This window comes from Aptenodytes forsteri, unplaced genomic scaffold (genome assembly GCF_000699145.1).
Source record: "Aptenodytes forsteri isolate BGI_AS27 unplaced genomic scaffold, ASM69914v1 Scaffold5, whole genome shotgun sequence".
Taxonomy (NCBI): domain Eukaryota; kingdom Metazoa; phylum Chordata; class Aves; order Sphenisciformes; family Spheniscidae; genus Aptenodytes; species Aptenodytes forsteri.
Window position 1 is genome coordinate 1,608,303 of NW_008795672.1, and position 20,908 is coordinate 1,629,210.

General features: G+C 39.6%; 1 protein-coding gene across 1 annotated transcript in view; it reads left to right on the plus strand.

Moving 5' to 3' along the window:
• Positions 1-19,285, plus strand: part of PAPOLG (poly(A) polymerase gamma) — a 20,400-nt gene extending 1,115 nt beyond the window's left edge. Inside the window, exons 2-22 of the mRNA XM_009282549.1 lie at positions 3,012-3,170; positions 3,244-3,310; positions 3,974-4,055; positions 4,136-4,245; positions 5,466-5,519; positions 6,610-6,721; positions 7,360-7,449; positions 8,933-9,071; positions 9,220-9,292; positions 9,375-9,495; positions 9,812-9,896; positions 10,294-10,347; positions 12,139-12,258; positions 12,590-12,699; positions 15,051-15,172; positions 15,265-15,425; positions 16,330-16,436; positions 16,513-16,751; positions 17,632-17,703; positions 18,297-18,353; positions 19,187-19,285. Of these exons, the coding sequence (XP_009280824.1) occupies positions 3,012-3,170; positions 3,244-3,310; positions 3,974-4,055; positions 4,136-4,245; positions 5,466-5,519; positions 6,610-6,721; positions 7,360-7,449; positions 8,933-9,071; positions 9,220-9,292; positions 9,375-9,495; positions 9,812-9,896; positions 10,294-10,347; positions 12,139-12,258; positions 12,590-12,699; positions 15,051-15,172; positions 15,265-15,425; positions 16,330-16,436; positions 16,513-16,751; positions 17,632-17,703; positions 18,297-18,353; positions 19,187-19,285 (2,233 nt within the window). The remainder of the gene's footprint in view (positions 1-3,011; positions 3,171-3,243; positions 3,311-3,973; positions 4,056-4,135; positions 4,246-5,465; positions 5,520-6,609; positions 6,722-7,359; positions 7,450-8,932; positions 9,072-9,219; positions 9,293-9,374; positions 9,496-9,811; positions 9,897-10,293; positions 10,348-12,138; positions 12,259-12,589; positions 12,700-15,050; positions 15,173-15,264; positions 15,426-16,329; positions 16,437-16,512; positions 16,752-17,631; positions 17,704-18,296; positions 18,354-19,186) is intronic.
• The last annotated feature ends 1,623 nt before the right edge of the window (positions 19,286-20,908 follow it).

Sequence of the window (20,908 nt, forward strand, 5' to 3'; positions counted from 1 at the left end):
TGTGTTGTCGCCGTCACCTAGTAACGGCTGGGCTGGCCGCGGGCTGCCGCCGGCGGAGGTTTCACGCGGGTCTCGGGCTTAAAGGTGGCGGAAAAGCGGCTTTTTCTGAATGCTGGCGTCGAGAACAAGGTGCTTTAACTCGCTAGCGGGTGTCTGCAGGCTTTTTTCGGCGTGAGCCTGTGCGGTGGGAGTGAAAGGTGTAGCCGGAGTTGTTTCAGTTGAGGTCGCAGGGTTGGGGTTGGTTGGATTTCCCCCCCCCATGTTTTTGTTTGTTGCTTTCTGTTTTGTGCTATCCGTTTTGGTGGTTCGGGAGCCGATTTCCAGTTATTCCTCCTCCCGAGTGGTGAGGGTGGAAGAGGCTGGAGCGATAAATTTCCACCTGGCTCAAGACCTCGCGAGTCGGAGAAACGCGTTGGCGGTGAAGGCTCGTACGCCGCGCCGATGGCTGAACTGTAATAGTGTGAACTTATCCACTGTCTCTCGGAGGACGCGGGAGAAATGGCTTGCAGCTTTGTAAAGCTACAAATAAGTGACAAAACCACAAATCGATTTAAGTTAGCTTCCTGTGTAAAATCGGGATTCATCAGAACAGAAATATGTTGGAGCTGTTCGCTGTGGTGGACGAAGCGTAGCGAGAGTCGGCAAAAATACTAAACCGCAACAGACTTCTCATTTAAACTGAAGGCTGATGGATGAATGGGTAGTATGCCATGTACGCTACTTGATCTCTTAAGGTCCCTCCTCTGTATATGGCTGGCAGTCTAGTACGCTTGAAAGGGTGAAGTAAGATTTTTTTAAAATTTTTTTAATTCCAAAAGGGGAACAAATTCTATTGGACATTAAGTTACTCTTTCAATTAAAACTTTCAAGTACCGTTTTGCTCAACTTTTAAGCTGTGAGATCAGACTTCCAGTAATACATCCAAACAACTGAAAAATATCTACTATTGACCAAAAGAATTTGATATTAATAATATCTGATATATCTAATTGATACTGTCCTTTATGTCAATCTCCAATTATAGTCTCTCTAGGAAGAATGGGGCAATGAAAGGCAGATGGTGGCCTTCTGTACACAGGAAAGATCTCGAATGCTAGCAAAGTCTAAAACCCATTCTTGTTTCATGCAAACTTTCTGACGTGCAAGTTGTACAATGCAAGTAATACATAAAACACGTTGGAAGTTGCTGCTGTAGGTGTTTTAATTTAGATGTAATGCACAGCAATTAAACATAGGCTTTCCTTCTGTATTTGTGATGAAAATGGTATAAGAAGGAAAATACTCATTGTGAGTATTTTTACTTACGAAGTCCACAATGCCTATAAACAAGGCAAGGCAAATTAGGTTAAGGCCTAGTTACACTTGTAAGTAAACAGCCGTTCTGACAGAGGAGACTAGCTGATAGGACCACAGTTGTAATACCCCCCAGCTTTTTGGAAAATATATAGAAGAAAGTTTGAAAAATGAGCTCATAGAGAGGAGGGGGGGAAAAAAACCACTAGATGACTAAAAGCTACGTCTTTAGTTGGATAAAGCTACTCTGAGAGACAGAAAGCCGTCTTTCTTCAATGGAAGAGAAAAGGCAACAATTAGAAATAAGGAGCTGTAATAAGCTCTTTTTTTTAAATCAAGTGTTGAAGCTGTCCTTTGAGCATTTCCTAGTCCCATTCTAGGCAAAATGGGTCGGATTACTTTCAATAGTTATAAGCACCTCTTTACTAACCCAGCTCATATTTGAAGTTGTTCGTACGTGAAGTAGAAAAACATCTAGTTTGAATAATGGCATAATTAATCCCTTTAGCCTTGGGGTCTGGATATGGACTCTCTGACAAGCATGATAAGTTGTATAGACCTTTTAATGTGGCTCCCCCTTCTGCTGCTAGTGTTTCTGTAGAGACCTTTGATCCATCAAGTACAGTTCTTACCTCCTGTCCCACTCCTTTCTCTCTCCTGGTTTCGGCTGGTAAGGCGAAGTAGGTTTTTTTCCTCCATTTTTCCCTTTCTAAAGCAAGGGTTCTATGGTGTAAAAAAAAAAAAGCTAATGCTGCCTTTAATTTAATGTTGTCCTGCCATGTCAGTCGTGTGCTGCTTCTGATTGCAAATAAGTCTAAACGCGCAGGGGAAGCGGAGGGTTGGGGGTGAAAAATTAGGCCTTGCTGTAACTGGAGTTCTGGGGGTAGTAACCTTGTGGGCCTCCAGACCCAGGTGCCTGGTGTCCTGCTCAGCCTAACTGGGCAGTGAACTAGCTAAGCCGGATTTGAGAACCCTCTACAAACAGCTTTATACGCTGACATACGTCTCTTGGATTTCGATAAAACAGATGTATGTACAGCTAAGCCTCTGAACTATAAAAATTGAACACTGTTAAGAGCATGAGGCTTTCCTAGCAACATTAGTTGCAGATTGCTTGATGTTTTCGTTCGTATTATTCCATAAACAAGAACAAGACAATACTGAATTTACTGCATCAACTCTGTTTTAACAGACCACTTCATTATATGCCCTTCCTCTACAATCAAGTATAATGCCCTTCCAGAATCAGTAGAAGCACAGCAAATACATTTAACGAAAAGAAGCCAGTGTTAAATTGCCTTGCTTAATGTTAGCAGAAAGCTGATGGGAATATCCTTAAAACTGATATGAAACTGAAATGTGTCCAAAACTGCTGTATGTAGTGTCACCCTTAGTGCATTTCAGACCTTTTCATTTCCTGGTGATCAGTTCTAACTGTGTAGAGCACTGCAAATAAGTTGGATTTAGATGGCAGCAACTTGGATATTTTCTTATATCCACAAATGCTTTTTAAAAAAGTAGTTGTGACATCTAAGTTGGGTCAAGTTACATAAAAGTCATAAACGGGATTTTTTTTTCTCACTTACGTTAATGCTGGGTAAAAGAGCCAAAGTTGACTTGAAAACCTGTAAACTGAAAGGTGTTTTCCAGTAAATTTTGTGTTTTGGGGTTTTTTTTTTGCTTTTGTGAAGTCTTCAGTATTTTATTTTCTCCCACAGTACTTCTAGGCTGCAGAACCAGCCTCAAAGGCACTATGGAATTACCTCTCCAATTAGCTTGGCTCCTCCTAAGGATATAGATTGCATTCATACTCAGAAGCTAGTTGAAGCAATGAAGCCATTTGGGGTATTTGAAGACGAGGAAGAACTGAATCACAGGTATAATAAGACTGTAACATTTGTTAACTTCTTGGGGTTTTTAGGACGAACTTAACATGAGTTTTCTTTACAGGTTGGTTGTTCTTGGGAAACTGAATAACTTGGTCAAAGAATGGATTTTGGAACTTGGTGAAAGCAAGGTAAGGATTCTTTTATATGTTCTTATCAAAACAGCTGAAGCCTTTTCATTTCTCTTAAAGGCCATACTACTAGGATTTATGCTAAAGCTCAACTTTTATACTTTCTTCTTAAGTCTTGAGTAGAGCTGTAGTAAGTGCCATTGAAATAAGGTATAAAAGATACTTCAGATCAAGATCTTGAAGTCTTTGGGGCACTGAATAAATTTGTGAAGTGGCTCTATCGGTTGACTTGTAGCAGTTAACAAAGCTGAAACAAAGTATTGTGGGGTGAGATAGATGGCAGATGGGCACTAATCTTGCCCCAGACAGCCTACAGCACTCAATCTAGTTTGAAATTATTACACTAGGCTTGCCTCTTGTATAACTCTTAGTTTGTGTTTAATTTATGTGCATCTGCTGCAGGGAAGACTAATAATAGGTCTTAATTTGTGTAAATTAATGAAAGGACTGCTACATTACTCATCCTTTTTTTTTTTTGAGTTGCAAGCACTCGCTTCAGAAAAAACAGTATTTTTAGTCTATTAGACTTAACTCAGTACGGGAGTGAGAAGACATTGATGGAGGCTGTTGTAGTCTTTCTAAATAACTTGTATGCTAGCTAAACTTGCACAGAGGTCAATGTGTATCTTATATTCTAAAGTAAACTTTCTCTTCTACCCACAGAATCTGCCCCCTTCAGCGGCAGCAAATGTTGGTGGCAAAATATTTACGTTCGGTTCTTACAGGCTTGGAGTACACACTAAAGGTAGAACTTTTGTCTGGTCATAGTTCTAATGTTTGAAAGTGACGTCCAACAATAACAGAAGAAATGGAATCTCTTTGCAGGTGCTGACATAGATGCTGTTTGTGTCGCTCCTAGACATGTGGAAAGATCGGATTTTTTTCAGTCATTCTTTGAAAAACTAAAACATCAGGAGGAAATAAAAAATCTAAGAGTGAGTAAGCTCTCTCCTTGATAGATTGTGCGGCTTCTACAGTAAGAATATTCATGTTAAAGACTCATATTGGTAGTGAATGTCTTACAAGCCAAAATAAAAAAAGAAATTGTTTCTGGGCACCTCCTAAAATACTATTTTATGCAGCATGAAAATGTTGAAGTCGAGCTTTTGGTTCCTTTCCCCAGTGACTGTACATCACATAAGAATCTTTGTGGTACACTTCTCCCCTACCCATGGTTTGGGAATGAGTCAGCTGTATCAAAAAGCAAGGAGCCTTGCATTAGTCTTAGATGTAGTAAGGGGCTTGGAAATAAGGTAACTGCATGCAGGAAGAGGAAGGGGCAGCCTGAAAATTAAGGAAATTGAATGTGATGAGGAAAGGCTTCTGTCAGTGCCTTTGCCTTTGCCATGGAGTTCCTCTGGATGTGCTTTAGTACCTCTCTTTCATTCTTCTCTGGTCATTTCCTCCCTGGCTACTCAGCCTGAGACTTTGCGGCAGGGATGCACGCTGTCAGCTTTACATAAAGTTAATAGGAGCTGTGTTGTGAACATACAAGACTGCTTTGCAAAATCGCCCTCGGGCACATATGTTGTGTCCCTTGCATGTAAAACTGAACTCCTGAGAAGTGTTTCTCTTAGCCTAGTCTTCCTTGTGCAGCCATTTTGAAAGACTTCATATGCATAGCTAATGAGCCTTTGTTTAGATGACTGTCACCTGAAAACAGACTCACAGTGGGCTGTGGCACAGTTCTAACAAGTAGTCTGCAAAATTGAAAACTGTCCCATAAGGTAGCTGATAGCATCTCGGGCACAGTAGAAAATAAAAATACAGAAGACGAGTGCGCACTGTCAAATGTGGGCAGAATTTTTTAGATTTCTCTGGATGTTAACTAGTAGTAAGATAGCTACAGAAATCTTTCTTTTCTTCCTCGCTACCAGGGTAAGTACCTTACAACCACAGATACTGGTGGCTCATTGTGCACCGTTTGCTCATTACAATACGTGATCAGCCTCTGAATCTCTTGGCTAAATAACTTTTTAAAGCTAGTATTAGTGCTATACTGCTTGCAGCTTATTAACAATTTTTTTTTGGTTCAGAAGCAACTCAGTCTTTATACTAAGTAGTTTAGCAGTGTAAATTCTGTATTTTATCATAGTTTAGGAAAAACATTAAAGTAACAAAAAAGTTTCTTACACAGTTATCCTCTCCTTTACAGGCAGTTGAAGATGCATATGTACCAGTTGTCAAGTTTGCGTTTGACGGCATTGAGGTAAGCGTTTCATTTTATAATTTGAGTAAATTTTTTTTCTTGCTTTGGAATGGGATAACTTTTCCAGGGGCCTGTGACTGTGCTATTTTTGACCGCAGCCTGTCCCAGAAGACATTGCTGTAGAATGGGAGCTTAGGAAAATAAGCCCCTAGGAAGCCTGGCAGGCATGGGAACATCAGGGATATTTTTTTCTAAACCTGTGCTGTAGACCAGGGTAGCCTACTTGAATAGCATTTATCTCACAAGGGTTGTGCAGAGTGGGAGTAGAGGCAGTGTCCTTGCTAACTCTTCTCGGCTCCGACAAGCTAGCTTTCTACAGAGGGATGTGTATAGCGTAGTTCGCTGTATGAATCGCGTGAGCAGACTAAATGTTTTGTTGCAAGTCAAAAATGAAGCGGTTGTGAGACAAACAATCTGGAAAATGAGAAGTAAAAGTACTCATTTGACTCCTGCCTAGGTTTGTCAGCTGCAGGAATCCTTGTGTCTCGAATGCGTCTTATATGGTGAATAAAGACCTGCATGCTGTAGTACCTAAGCAAGTTACTGCTTGGTATCACTGTAATGAAGACACTTATTCAATGACCTTTGTAGTGTTTATCTGATACAGACATTCACAGAATAATTTTTTTTATTATTATAAATTTTTATTATAATTTTTTCTCAGACTGTGCTAAAAACCAGATACTTCAGGATCAAAAGGGCTTACTGCATAGAGAAAATTCTCTCTCCTTTGCTGAAGTATAGTTGGGGTGATTGAACTTATGTCTTAATTCTATGATTAATTTTAAGTTCCCTTTTAATGGAAATTCTCAGTTTAGAGTATCTCTTCAACTTAAACCCCCCCCCTCCTTTCCCTAGCTTAAAAAGAAAGGGGAGATGCAATGAAGGTTTTGTAAATAAAATAGGGAACTTCTAGCAATTTTCTTGAGTTTTCTGGCAAATAAATCTCTTGAGAGATGTATCTGTAGTCACATAATTCCAAATACAAATGTTAACCGCTTTTTAGACTTGACTAACTGTCCCCCACTAGTGTGCTGGTCGCAAACAGTGCGGCATTCTAACTCACGGTTGGCACTTTTTTCCTCTTAAGATTGATCTTGTGTTTGCGAGACTGTCTATGCAAACTGTTTCTGATAACCTTGATCTCGGAGATGACTCACGCTTGAGAAGCCTGGATATAAGGTGTATACGGAGCTTAAATGGTAAGCATATTTACACATCTTTAAAAAGAAAGTGTTACTAAAATTGGTATAGAATGCACGTTATGCAACCAAAGTTTCTGTACAAGATGCAGAAACTGATCTCCTGTATACTTGAGATCTGAGGAGGTGGCAAGTGGGCTTAAATTTAGGTGTTTCAAGGAGTTGTGTACGTAGGCAGACTTGTATTTCATGTTTCTTTGATCAGGGTGTGAGCAGTGTTCCAGTTTGCCACAGAAACTGCTTCAGATGAATAGGTAGAGCACTCGATAGAGAAGAATGTGTTGTAGTTCATTAAAAAAAGTATTTAAAATACCTGAAGCCTGACTTGCTCACTGTTTAACACTGACTGGTTTAATTGTTCCTGGCTGTCGAAAGAAACCTAGCTTTAGGAATCCTGTAGAAAGGCCTTATTAAACATTGCTGCCTGTAGTCTAAACTATAAAAAAAGCTGTTGAGGGCACCAGTTACCTGAAGTGATACCGAATGTTATATGTAATCTATAATTTTTAAGGTAATACAAAGCAAGTAGTCCAAACTTGTTTTCATAGACTCGAACATTGAACTGCAAGCTATTGATCCAGTACAGCATAAAACTGACTTGTACCTGTTACTAGAACTTCTGTCCTTTTTTCTTACAGGCTGCAGAGTTACTGATGAAATACTACATCTAGTGCCAAATAAAGACAACTTCCGACTCACGCTCCGTGCAATTAAACTGTGGGCAAAACGTGAGTAATGTGATTGTTCATGATCTTTAAACTTTTCAGAGGCACCACATGCTGAAAAAGTAAGACCATTAGAAGTACTTCAGCTTTGGATAGCTGTTTAAATGACAGTTTTTAAACTAAAAACTGTTTTGAGTTTAGATTCGAGGTCTGTCCATGTGGTAGATTCTGTGTGTTTTTTGATGGGGGTAGAGGGGGGAGGAGAAGGGAGTGCCTACAAGACAAGGTGCTGCATTTCTTATCAGGAACCTGACTACAAATGATAAAATTGCCAAGTTAAGTATAAAAGCTTGATACATACGGAATAAGAAAATACCATTTGCACATGTGGCTAGAGCAATTGATCTGCTCGAGGGTAGGAAGGCTCTGCAGAGGGACCTGGACAGGCTGGATCGATGGGCCGAAGCCAGTTGTATGAGGTTCAACAAGGCTCAGTGCCGGGTCCTGCACTTGGGTCACAACGACCCCATGCAGCGCTACAGGCTTGGGGAAGAGCAGCTGGAAAGCTGCCTGTCGGAAAAGGACCTGGGGGTGTTGGTCGACAGCCGGCTGAACATGAGCCGGCAGTGTGCCCAGGCGGCCAAGAAGGCCAATGGCATCCTGGCCTGTATCAGAAACAGTGTGGCCAGTAGGAGTAGGGAAGTGATCGTGCCCCTGTACTCGGCACTGGTGAGGCCGCACCTTGAATACTGTGTTCGGTTTTGGGCCCCTCACTACAAGAAGGACGTTGAGGTGCTGGAGCGTGTCCAGAGAAGGGCAACGAGGCTGGTGAGGGGTCTGGAGAACAAGTCTTATGAGGAGCGGCTGAGGGAACTGGGGTTGTTTAGCCTGGAGAAAAGGAGGCTGAGGGGAGACCTCATCGCTCTCTACAACTACCTGAAAGGAGGTTGTAGCGAGGTGGGGTCGGTCTCTTCTCCCAAGTAACAAGTGATAGGACGAGAGGAAATGGCCTCAAGTTGCGCCAGGGGAGGTTTAGATTAGACGTGAGGAAAAAATTCTATACTGGAAGAGTGGTTAAACATTGGAACAGGCTGCCCAGGGCAGTGGTTGAGTCCCCATCCCTGGAGGTATTTAAAAGACGAGTAGATGAGGCGCTTAGGGACATGGTTTAGTGGGCATGGTGGTGTGGGGTTGACGGTTGGACTCGCTGGTCTTAGAGGTCTCTTCCAACCTTAATGATTCTATGATTCTAAGTGCTAGAAGAATGGCAGAACTTCTTTCTTAAGAGAAGTTGGAGTGAAGCAGTAGCTGTAGCAGTGTAGGCAAATTTCAGAGTAGCAGTATTTTGGGAAGTGGTGTGGTAATGATTCTTTTTCTCATCGCTGTAAGGACCAACAATTTTGGCCTCGCTGCACTGCAAAAATAGTTGACTTTGAGGCTGAAGTGTACTAAGGATTCTATAGATTGTGAAGTTGGTGCTGTAAATTTGAAGGAATATATTTGGGTATTGAAAGACTACAGGCTAACTACAATGCATCCATTCTAGGACGTGGCATTTACTCCAACATGCTGGGATTTCTTGGTGGGGTTTCCTGGGCCATGCTAGTAGCAAGAACATGTCAACTCTATCCGAATGCTTTGGCTTCTACTCTTGTTAACAAGTTCTTCCTGGTTTTTTCAAAATGGTAAGAGCTATTGTTTATTTTAATTTGCATAAAGAAACTTCTAGAGGTGGTTCTTTATGTAAGACTTACATCGACAACATTCAATCCTACCCTGAATTACATGGCAGAGTTTTAAATGGACAGTTAGTTACTGGCTTTTCTTATACAGGGAATGGCCAAATCCTGTATTGCTGAAACAACCTGAAGAGAGCAATCTTAATTTACCAGTATGGGACCCTAGGGTATGTAGAAATTGAATTCAGAAGCCTTTAAACTTTCTTCCAACCTAAACTGATGCTAAGCAAAATTGTTTTAACATCGTAGGTGAACCCATCGGACCGATACCATGTCATGCCTATCATCACCCCAGCCTATCCACAGCAGAACTCTACATACAATGTCTCTACATCAACACGAGCCGTAATGATAGAGGAGTTCAAACATGGTAAAGTTCTTTCCATGCTTATTAACTGATTTAAAAAGTATAATTCTCGCTATATGAAACCACATTATCTGAATTGGTTATATTCCGCGAGGTGTTCTGCCATTTTAGGCAGAATAGGTCTCTGGGAAGTACGCCTGTTGCAGGCAATAAGGGACCAGTTTTACAATGAACTGTTGTAGTAGACCTGCATTGTGTCAAGGGAATTCCTGCTTTTTGATCTGTCAATTACTGTTCAAAATCTTTATCTTGTAAAGTTTATATCATGCTCTGCTGGTCTTAAACAAAATGGTAATAAGGTTTTCAACCTTAATTGTAGGTCTTGTGGTTACAAATGAGATTCTCCAAGGAAAGTCAGACTGGCCAAAACTCTTTGAACCACTGAACTTTTTTCAGAAGTACAAGTATGTATTAAATGTGTTGTCTGAACTTGAAATGATTTACTTACTGGTTAGCATAGTGAGTTTTAACTTGGAGTCTAAATAGAAGATGGCAATGTTTGTTTTTCAGAAACTGGAGGTAGTCATATGAATTTTGGTAAGGATAAGTATATAAAAAAACCTGTATGTGTTATGCCACTGACATTGTTTTTATTAGGAAAAAATCAACTATGACATTTAGAATATAGCAGAATGCAATTCTAAAGGATGTAATCAGTTTTTCTTCAGTTAATAATGTGCTGAATAGAGGATATAATCTGTCTTGTCTGGAAGTCATATTCTATACATTTGAGACAGTTTTGGTTTCACTTGAAGGAATATAAAGTCCTGAGCTAGTATAGTCATTTTCTTTTTCTTCTAGACATTATATTGTGCTGACTGCTAGTGCCTTTACTGAAGACCATCACTTAGAGTGGTAAGTCTTGCTTTAAATGTGGGTTCAATACGTAATCGCAACTCAATTCAATGTTGCACTTCATTTTTAACTGTATTAACAAATGAAGTATTAAACTGTGCAACTAGGCATGGAATACAGTACCACGTAGACAGTTCATTAGCAAAATTAAAAGCTTTCTAGGGAAGTTAACGTAGATCTTGCTGTTTAAGAAGTTAACCTAAAGATCCGAGTCGTGATGGGAAGGAACAAAGAGGGTTACTGTGTTACAAAGAGGGTCAGATGCTCTGCGTCATCTGGAGAAGCAGATGCAAGGAGTCTAAGGAGACTGCTTACCCAACACTGCTTCACTTAGGAAGATGTTCCTTGTTGCAGAGACTGAAGCAAACAGGGATTACTTGATGTAATCAGATGTGTAATGGATGCTGGAGAGCTGGATCTTTTACTGACTTAAAAAGCAGTGGTCTCCAAACTTTTTTGCGCACTTTGTTAAGAAATGAGTACTCTGCCTGCTTTGCTCAAGTAAGCAAGCAAAATAGCCCTGTGTAGCAGATCCCTGTTCTGAGGGCACCTTGGTTATACTTCAAAGTCTGGCTTGCTCTTAGAATCATAGAATCATTAAGGTTGGAAAAGACCTCTAAGATCATCGAGTCCAACCGTCAACCCAACACCACCACGCCCACTAAACCATGTCCCTAAATATGTCCCTCTTTAAAGCAAATAATTCTTGTGCTATCTCTAAAAGACAGCTTACTTAATGTTTAAAAATAGCTCTAATAGGTAATACCTTTAACCTGAACTTTCTAATATATTCACTCAAAAACTGTATCAGCTACAGCTTGATGTTGGTCACAGTTAGGTATACAACGAGTTATGGGCAGAGGGCTTAGAGCCAAATAATTTTTAATGTGAAATGTTTAAGTGAACAAAGCTTACTGTATCTCACAATAAAGATGAGGAAAGTTCTGGCTCTAGTAAAAACTGATGTTTCTGCAGTGACAGAAATGGAGGCAAATGGGGCTCAGTTTTGCATCTGGGAAAACCAAAAAGCAGAAGATAAATTTCAGTTTGTCTGCTGTAAGAACAAGTTTAGTTCACCAGCTCGAGTGGATTTGGGAATAGATAGCACATCTCTGTTGTTCATCAACATAAGATGCTTTTGAAGAACGTGCAGATTTCTGACTGCTTTCAAAGTTAGCAGTGTTTTTGGTAAAAGGGTAAAATGCCAGTACTTTATTTAAATGAAAAGCCTTTGTGGTCATGATTCATTTCTTGGGTAAGTTTCTGATGAGACTGTGTTGACTAGATCATTTGTTTATTAAAGGAACTATATTCTTCAATTTGGCTAGAAGAGGGTAAACTCTCTTCACTGGTCAATCTGCAGGAAGAATCGCATCTTTACTCAGGTGTAATTGAACAGTTGTGCTTGAGCCTTTTCTGAACTGCTCTCCTCCTTGGTCTTTGGGGTAAAAAGGAGTTTTGCTGCACTTCAAAATGCAGCCAGAGGTGCTGGGATCTGCTTCTTGTTGATATTTTCATTGTAGGTTATAGGTTGAAGTGTTGTATCTGAACTGTTAAGAGCACAAGTTAAACTTATTTACCCGTGTCTTTGGAAACTTTAAAGCTCAAGTGTCACTGGAAACATCTCAAACTACGGTGTGTGATATAAAAATGTTGTATCTGCTTAGCTGAATGAAACTTACTACTCATTGATGGGTTAGCATTTTTGTATTAACATTGTATTGTAAAAAGGCATAGAACTACTGTGCTGGATACAGCTAAAAATGAATAAATATCTCTTGTTCTTATTAGGATTGGCCTTGTCGAATCTAAAATTCGTGTGCTGGTTGGGAACTTGGAGAGGAATGAATTTATAACTATTGCACATGTAAAGCCTCAGTCTTTCCCTGGCAACCAAGAACTCTCTAAACAGTGAGTTTCGTTATTTTTTTTGAAATACAGTTTGGCCAATGTATTGTAACGCGTTTATATTCATTCACCTCAGCTCACCTGAGAGATGTTCAGTTACGTACCTAGAGCGAGGTAGGTACGAGCTCTGACAGGCAAGGTTCTGAGCACGTAAGATCTTTTTAAAGAAGGGAGAACTTCAGAGAGAAGTACTCTGAGAACTTAAGTATGGGCTGACTCTAACCTTTAATTGCTGCGTACAGCTAAACTGTTTTGCTTAATCCCTCCTTGAGAGTAGATACTAGCATCCAAATAACTGTACATAAATGATAGACATGTGAATCTGTCTTTTTAGGAGTGGATATGTGTCAATGTGGTTTCTTGGAATCGTGTTTAGGAAGGCGGAAAATACAGAAAGTGTTAACATTGATTTAACGTATGTTATACAGTCATTCACAGATACAGGTAAGCCTATATTTTGCTCTAGTCTTGTAGGGTTTCATCTTTTTTTATTCTAGCGGAAATTGCTTCACAAAGTGAATTGTGCTTCCTTCTGGTATTAGCTATTAGATATTTCTACAGAGAGCAACGTTTAGAAGATTAGCTTTAAAAACGTACTATTTTGATACTTTGGCAAAGTAAGTCCATTTTGAAACAGAAGTGTGTGCTACAGTCATACGCCATATACCATATGTGAAATAACAGTTCTGCAGATCATAGTAAACACTCGCAAAAGAACTGCATTTCATGAAGCGGACAGTCAGATGTGAAGCCAGGAGACATCCATTTACTGGGTGTAGCTACACTTGTCAAACAGTTGTCAGTTGCTGAACTTTGAAAGTGGGAATTAACTGTACTGGGCTCTAAAATAAGTTGTTAATGCCTGTTGACAGTACTTTTCAGAAAGAACAGTTTGTGTATGATATGATCCCAGAACTTTGAAAGTCAGTGAGTTGTCACATTGTAATTACATGCAGTCTTGAATGTAACCTTCATGTTAATATTCTGTTATTACTTTTGATAGACGTAGAAATAAAGTAATATTGCAAGTGGTGTTTAGATAATGCTAGAATAAAGGGGGGTTGGGGTGAGGAGTCATTTGAAAGTATAGGTGTCTTCCATAATCTGTTTACTTCTTCCCAAGCTGACTGCTCTTGTGCCTTTCAGAAGTGCACGTGTGCTGTCAGGCTCATGCCTAGCTATTGTAATGAAGAATTAAAGAAATCGGGTTAGTCTTCTGAAGCGACAAGTGTGTTTGTCCAAACGAGTTCTAAACAGTGGACTCCTTGAAATGGTTGTTTGCACTGATGAAGGGTTTATCTGTAGTACCAGCACGAGCTGTGTGTTGTCTTGCTCAGGCAACATGAGCAAATGCAGTAAAACCTGACCTTCTCTTTAGCTCATGCTTTGGGATATGAGAAAAGCACAGAAAAATGCATCAAAACTCTCGTCCGAGTTCCAGGCCAGGTGGGGTGACTTCCTCAGACTTGCACTGTTATCTGTACTGATCCTTGTCTTGTCCGTTACATCCAGTGGCACTGTGTTTCCATGTTGTGGCAAATGTAAATTATGTCACCAAGGTTTATGTGCTGCTAAGAGGCTAGAACTAATGTGAAATCCTTTATTTCTGTGCGCAAACTGTATCAGTATAGCTGTGTGCTCTTAGTTTAGTGAAGCACAGCCTGTAGTATGTTTCAGATACAGGGTTTGAATCCAGAGAGACTGAACAGAAAAGGTATTTCTTGAGGTGTGAAATCCTTTGGCAAATGTGGCGGTGACCGGTAGTTATGCGCAAGAAAGCTTTTATCATGTGCCTTGACTCTGAGAGAATATTTTTTAGAGGACAAAGATTAACTTCAAGTTGATGAGCTCAAGAATATAAGGCTCGCTGTTTGGGAGGCTTTTGCTAAGTGAACTTTATCTCACTTTTACATAAAAACATTATTGAATTTACTTTAAAGCAACTGTTTAGATAGGTGTGAATGTTCATATTTGTGCTTTTATTTCACTTCTAGGTCTCCTGTAGAAAGACTTATAAGCCTTTTTGTTGCATGTCCTTACTTTGATTCCCACTCTGTATGTTAGTAAGCTGACTTTCCAGTTATGCTCATCACAGGCCTGTTAGATAAGCTTATCTAAATGTGACTTCTGTAATAACTGCTGTGCATTTTAAAGTTGCATAAAAGGCTGTTTGCAGGCAGTTAAGAAAAACCTCTTTAAACTGTAGTGATTCTGATAAGTCAGATGCCCCTAAAATCCAGTTTTATTTGGACAGATAAAATTTTTAACGTCTAAACTACTGAGAAGTTATATGATGTTACAGAACTGTTACAAAAAACCCACAATCACCACAGTAAATACCGAATAAAAAATTAGTCTGAATCTTGAGTAAGGTGTCTGGTCTCTCATCAGCTGTGCACAATTGGGTTGGTTCAGAAAGTCCTCTAGATCTATTCTCAACCAGAAAACTAATGGTTAGGGAGTGTTATCTCTTTCAGGTTAAAATCAACTCAGATGTGAGCTGCGTGATTAGCAAACCACAGCTGTAACTGAGCACATATTTGAACTTAAATAGCTGTTATGCATCTGGTCTGTACTGGATATGAAATGGGCATCTTGGGTCACATTCATCTTCTTGAGACTGCATGCGGAGCGTTTGGGTAGCATTTCATGTTCAGTTAGGCTGGAAACTTCTTGCTCTTCATTTGAGCTGGACAGACTTAAAGGCTTGCTGTTTCTAAAGAAACCACGTGTAACTCTGACAAATACCTAATGCAGACATCCCCACTAAGCTACAACACTAAATTTCATGTTAGTTTACAGACAGGCTAACAACCTCAACGTGCTAAAGGAAGGTATGAAGATTGAGGCGGCTCATGTGAAGAGAAAGCATCTCCACTATTTTTTGCCTGCGGAAACCTTACAGAAAAGAAAGAAGGTATGATAAAAATTTGGCTCTTCTGGCAATGTTTTTCTTTTTTCTTTAAAAATTACGCGAAGAGTTCATTATTTTTTTAACTGTTGTTTCAGCAAAACATGCCAGATATTGGTCAAAATGCTAGTGGGCTTCAGTGCAAAAGGACTTCTTCAGATGGAAGCTGTTTGGACGGTTCCAGAGACACGGACTCCAGAACAACCTCTTTGTTAAATAAGATAACTAAATTGGACACCTCTACAGCAGAGATAGAAAGGTTAGCACCATAACCTTAGAACTGTGAAGAAGCTGCTTTTAACTGACTCACAATGTGAATGAGGTCTAGGATTTCTTGTTTGAATCTGTGTGGATCATAAACATGTGGAGGGCTCTAATGGCTTCAGGAACAAAGCTGGCATCTCCTTTGGGCACGTGGGGGGAGATGGGTTAAGGAAATCCTTGAAAAAATTAATGTACGTGAACACTTAGGAATGAAGAACAACTTTGATACCAGAGAAGTTATTTGGTCTCGAATATAAATCCCCTTAGGTCAGCGTGTAACTTCAAGCCCGAGTATTTTATGTGTAGGCAACTGTTCTTTCTAACAAAAAGTATGGTTAATGCCAAGCAGTATTAAGTTCAAATGAAGTGCTGATCTTGATCGCAGAAACACTAGAGCTGCTGCTGACTTAGTGGAGCAGTATGAGAACTCGGGCAGTAAAAGGTCTGTCACTTCATGGGAAGTCTGTTTGTCCATAAGCTACTTCAGCGCAGGAGGAATGTGTAATCTTGAGAGTAATAGCCCAATACTACCAAATGTGTAATGCCTGCTGTGTTCAGACTGTTTGGTACTGTAGGAATAGCATGCCAAAAAAAAAAAAAAATTGGGTGCATGGTAGGGGTAGAGCAGATATATTCATTAAAAGCAGCACAGAGCGCTGGATACACTAAGCTGGTAAACATAGAGATTCACTAAAGAGAATGCTTAAGTTTAAATTCACGGTCTGAAGTTCAGCAAAATTAAGATCTCGTGCTAGATTGCCTGTGAGCTCGTGTTGTTTAGCAGAGCTGTGACAATGAGCTAAGAAGGTAGAGGTTTGTCTTGCATGAACTTTCTGGAAATGAAATGTGTAGTATTTTACAAGCTAGCATTTTATAACTCTAGCGTCTGACTTTTACAGAGATGCTGCGTACCAGAGGTCTAACGGTGCGAACAATAGAGAGAAGACACCTCATGTAGCTGTGCCATCAGTGTCTAAGGGACTCTCTGTTCCTGTTATTGATTCAAGTACGTATTGAAGTAGTGGGTGGAATGCAGTCTTTAATTTCATGGCTGAAATCTAAAAGCTCGGTGTCTCCTGCAGAAATGGAGGCTACAGTTGCAATAAGAACATCTGGACCTCCAATTGGTTGCACCATTCCAGGACCTAATGCAGTTTCTCAACTCAGAGCACATTTTGTCCAAGGACAGCATGAATTGAGCGGGACTCCAATTATGGACTTTAAGAATGCTGCACCAAAACGACCATATTCACCGACCTCTAAAGGACATCATTCACCTACATCAGAAGAATACTCCAAAAAAACTGTTGATGGAGAAAACGTAAGGAGGGGGGGCTAGGCCGGGGAGGGTTTGAAGTAGTATTAATTATTGATGTAGAATGAATGAAATAACTGAGAAATGCATATATATATCGCCAACGGATTCTGGAATCTAAATTTAAGCATAATGGTAGTTTTACTAGGATGTAGATATAACTGTTTTTGGATTTAAGTATAGCTATTAATTTTGTTTCCAAGATCTGTCACTAGTGACTGTTTCTGGTCTGGTGGCAGGGTCTCTAAATACTGTTGTACTTATATACTACTGCACTGACCAATTGTTGAATGAACTGGCTCATTTGGAAGCAGTTATTAAAACAATTCAGAAAAAAATTATCTCAAAGTGAAGAGGAAATGAATCTTAGCAATGTAAAAGTATGAGCTAATCTTGTTCTGGCAGATGATTTTTGAATGCCTAGTGATAGTTTTGCTGCTTTAGAAATCGGCAGCCTACTCAATAGGTTGTCCACTGCTGAAATGACAGCATGGAGTTGGTTGTTAAATCTTGGTTTTGTGGAAGCTTTAGATTGATACGTAGCAATAAAACAAATCAAGCATTAATCTCCTTAAATAGCTGTTCTTGTGGCTTGACCTCTGATTTGAGGCAGAGGCAAAGAACAACTAGAAAAAACTCAATTTTGACACTTGTAAAGAATTAACTTGCGGAACTGTTCTCTAGTATTGAATATTTTGAGTACAGATTTCTAGGTTTGGGTAGTAAGACTTTGAGAGGCTTGAGATTCCTGTGTGGTAATGGTTGTCTTGTCTAAATGTTAAGAATGGCCACTAACGCATTTATGTGTTGGCTGGCATCTGCACCCAAATATGAAGGTAGCTTTAGTATAGCAATTATTTTGACTCTCTGTATTCTGTTATTCTAGGTAACTGGCCAGGATGCAGCATTCAAAGATGGTGGCAATCTGGAAGATGTCAGGAGAAGGTCTACAGAAAATGTAATTTTGAAGTGGTTTATTCAGTGGACTAACTGAAAAGCTGAATGGAATGTTCTAGTGCCTAGACTACCTCACATAAGTATTCTACACATTTATTGATGCAAACAAAAATATGCTTTTTAGTTTAACTTATTTCAGTCTTCATTTCCCAAATATTACACCTGTATGACCTATCTTTTAATGTTACTACTAAATGATTTGGTAGTATCTAGCTTCTTGCCATGCTTGGAATCAGATTTTATTTTTTTTAAACCACTTGATTCACTGATGTAAACAAAAACCACTATAAAGACTAAAGCATTTGGCCTCTCAAAGGGAGGATAGGGAGCTCTATTTAGTGTAGCTTGCTACTGAAGCATAAACTCTTGAGGGCACACCCTCAAATCCAGATGTGGTCTTGTTGGTAGAGTGAAGGTTGAAATACCTGAAATGCTGTATGTGTGCTTATGGGGGGGCGGGAATCAAAAACCAAGGTGGAGGTTGTCAATGCATGTATGTATTTAGTTTTTAAGTATCCTAGCTGCCAGACCTTGCTGTCTCTCAGGTCATGAATTTGACAATACTGCCTAATAAATCCCCTCTGGCTCTTTTAGGGTGTCCTTGGAGGAAAATCCATGCTGATCCCAATCATCAACACCACAAGACCACAGGTATTATTTATTGTGCCTTTGTTCATAGGTAAAGCAAAACTAGAATTTTGATTTTTATGTACAAAGATTTATGTACTATTAATCCCTGTAAACTTAGTGGTTCCAAGTAGTTGGTAAGCTTTTGCCTATCATGCTTTCATCAAATTGAATAGCTGAACAACGACCTTCCAGGTTTACTCACAAAAGTGAAGCCAAAGCTTCCAAGTTATTGAACTTGAAAAACTTTGCATGTTTCTGTGCACTCAAACTGACACAGTTTGTTTCCTGATTTGATTTTTTTCTTAAGCAAAAAGATCTGTAGTCCTTGCAGATCTTCCATAAGGTGATCTGAGCTCTTATAATCTTAAATACTTGCGTACTGCTTTCCGTGACAAGACTTGGAAGCTTTGAAGTGTATAAGTGGCTTTAACTCTTCTGTGTCATGTAAAATGTTGTGAAATTGAGGGTTATAAGACTAGAAGTAATCTGGACAGTGGAGACACTCTGTTTTCCCGATCCATGGATCTGAGAAGAATGGTAGCTTTCCTCTATGCTGTTGAGCAGCTTGCAACTTACTTCCCCCCTCAGGAATATAATTATCTCAATTGATGCCAAGAAAGAAGTGTGCAGAGGGGAAAATGCTCTTCCTCTGTAAACTGGTGGTAACTAAACAAGTGGTGTGGTGAAAAAAAAAAAACCCTTCTCTGTCAATATTTGGTTTTGGGCCATACTGTTTTGGTACATAAAGAATCTTGTTATACTCAGCTAGGAAAGGGTTTATCTGCTGCTACTTCTGTATTAATGAATTTGAAACTTCCATTTTTTTTTCTGTGGCATCTTTTTGTGTGTTGTAGAGGCTTTCCAGTAAAGAACTACCAGATTCTTCATCTCCTGTTCCAACAAATAGTATTCGTATTATTAAAAGATCCATCAAACTTACCCTTAATGGGTAACCGGTATCTCTTCAGGTAAAGGTGATAATCACTTGTTTAGTGGTCCATGTTATCAACGTGTATTGTGGTTGCTAACAAAGTATGGAAGGCTACTGTTGCCATACTGCAATTGGCCAGTCGAAATCATGGTCTTATTTTATAGCATTGTTAGATGCTTGCTTCCTTTTGAACTACTCTTTGCATATTCTTGTAACAGTTATCCTTATTAGTCTTTTTAAAAGTCTTAACTGTCACTAGCTGAATGAAACAGCTTTTGAAAAAGCCACAAAAAACAACCTGTCCTGTGACTTGGATTCAGAATGTATGTAACTAGTCACTGCAACCACATTCTGGATTCAAGCGTGTATGAACGTGTTTGTATTCATTTGTGCTTTCCTAGTTCATGTGCATATATTGTTCTTATCTTAAATTATTTTCCCGTTTGGCACATACACTCCTGTGCATCTATCACAATGGTGCTCAGCTTCCTCAGCTAGTAGCTTTCCACTGTCTAGCACAGCCATGCACTACACAAGTATTGCCTCCCATGGAGGCCCATAAATAATTTAAATACTGAAGAAAATGCAGCAGAGGATGCTACCAAGGTATGGAGATGATAGGCATGTCCCATGCCATGTTATCTGATTTTTGTCTTAAGACTGCTCCAGCATGAGACTTGAGGTTTTTTTTTGTTGCCACTGGGTAGTAAAGCTACACTCGGAACACGCAGCTGAAGATGTACTTAAACATTGCGACAGCCGAGGCTGTTGTGACACTACGACCTACCTGCAAGCTGCAGTCTTGAAAGCAACTGGCATGCAGAAAGTGGTTTCAGATAAACCCTGAAAGCTGTTCTAAATGGTTACATGAACACTTGTAGTAGTCTTAGGTCTGGTTCTGTAAACTGATAACACTGCTTACCCAGTTAAGTGCATTAGGGTTTTTGAGGGGTGGGGAGAAATTCTGATCGTAGAAACAAATGTTATGCTCTCTCTATTGTAATTTCTTTATAATTTGGTGTTTTTGTAAATGAAGTTGTATGTTTTTTCCAGAGTATTTTTGTATGTACTGTAAAATACTATCTTCCAAAGAGAAATTTAAAATCTTCAGTCTCTTTTTTATTTAATGCAGATGGGATCTGCTTAAAAAACCCAAACAACTAAACCAAATGTAAGGCGGGGGGGCAGTGCCACAAAACATATGTTCTACGAAATGATAATGTCATGCTAGAGTAAATTTGAGGAGACTAGGAACACTGCTTGCCTGCTTCTAGTGTTTCCAGGTTTTGAATTAACGCCCTCTGAAGAGTGTGGTTTGCAAACTGCGTTGACGCTGAAGTCCCAGTTTGCTATGTAGACAACAGATACCCCTGAATTCTTTTAAAATGAGTTGCTTGGCTTGATCAGAGCTCAGAATTGCTGTTTATCTTAAGCATCCACCTAAAACCCTAGTGACAAGACCGAAGGACTGTAAAGGAATAAGAGGAGGCATGTATCTTGTAAGGTCTTCATTCTCTAGCATTCCCCCTGCTGCTAGTATTCCAAACTTGTGGAGAAAGCAAGACTGTATCACAATATACTTAGTTGTTTTCCTTATTACCTCTGGTTTCCAGCTTGCTTCAAGTGTAATGTATCTCTTAAAAAA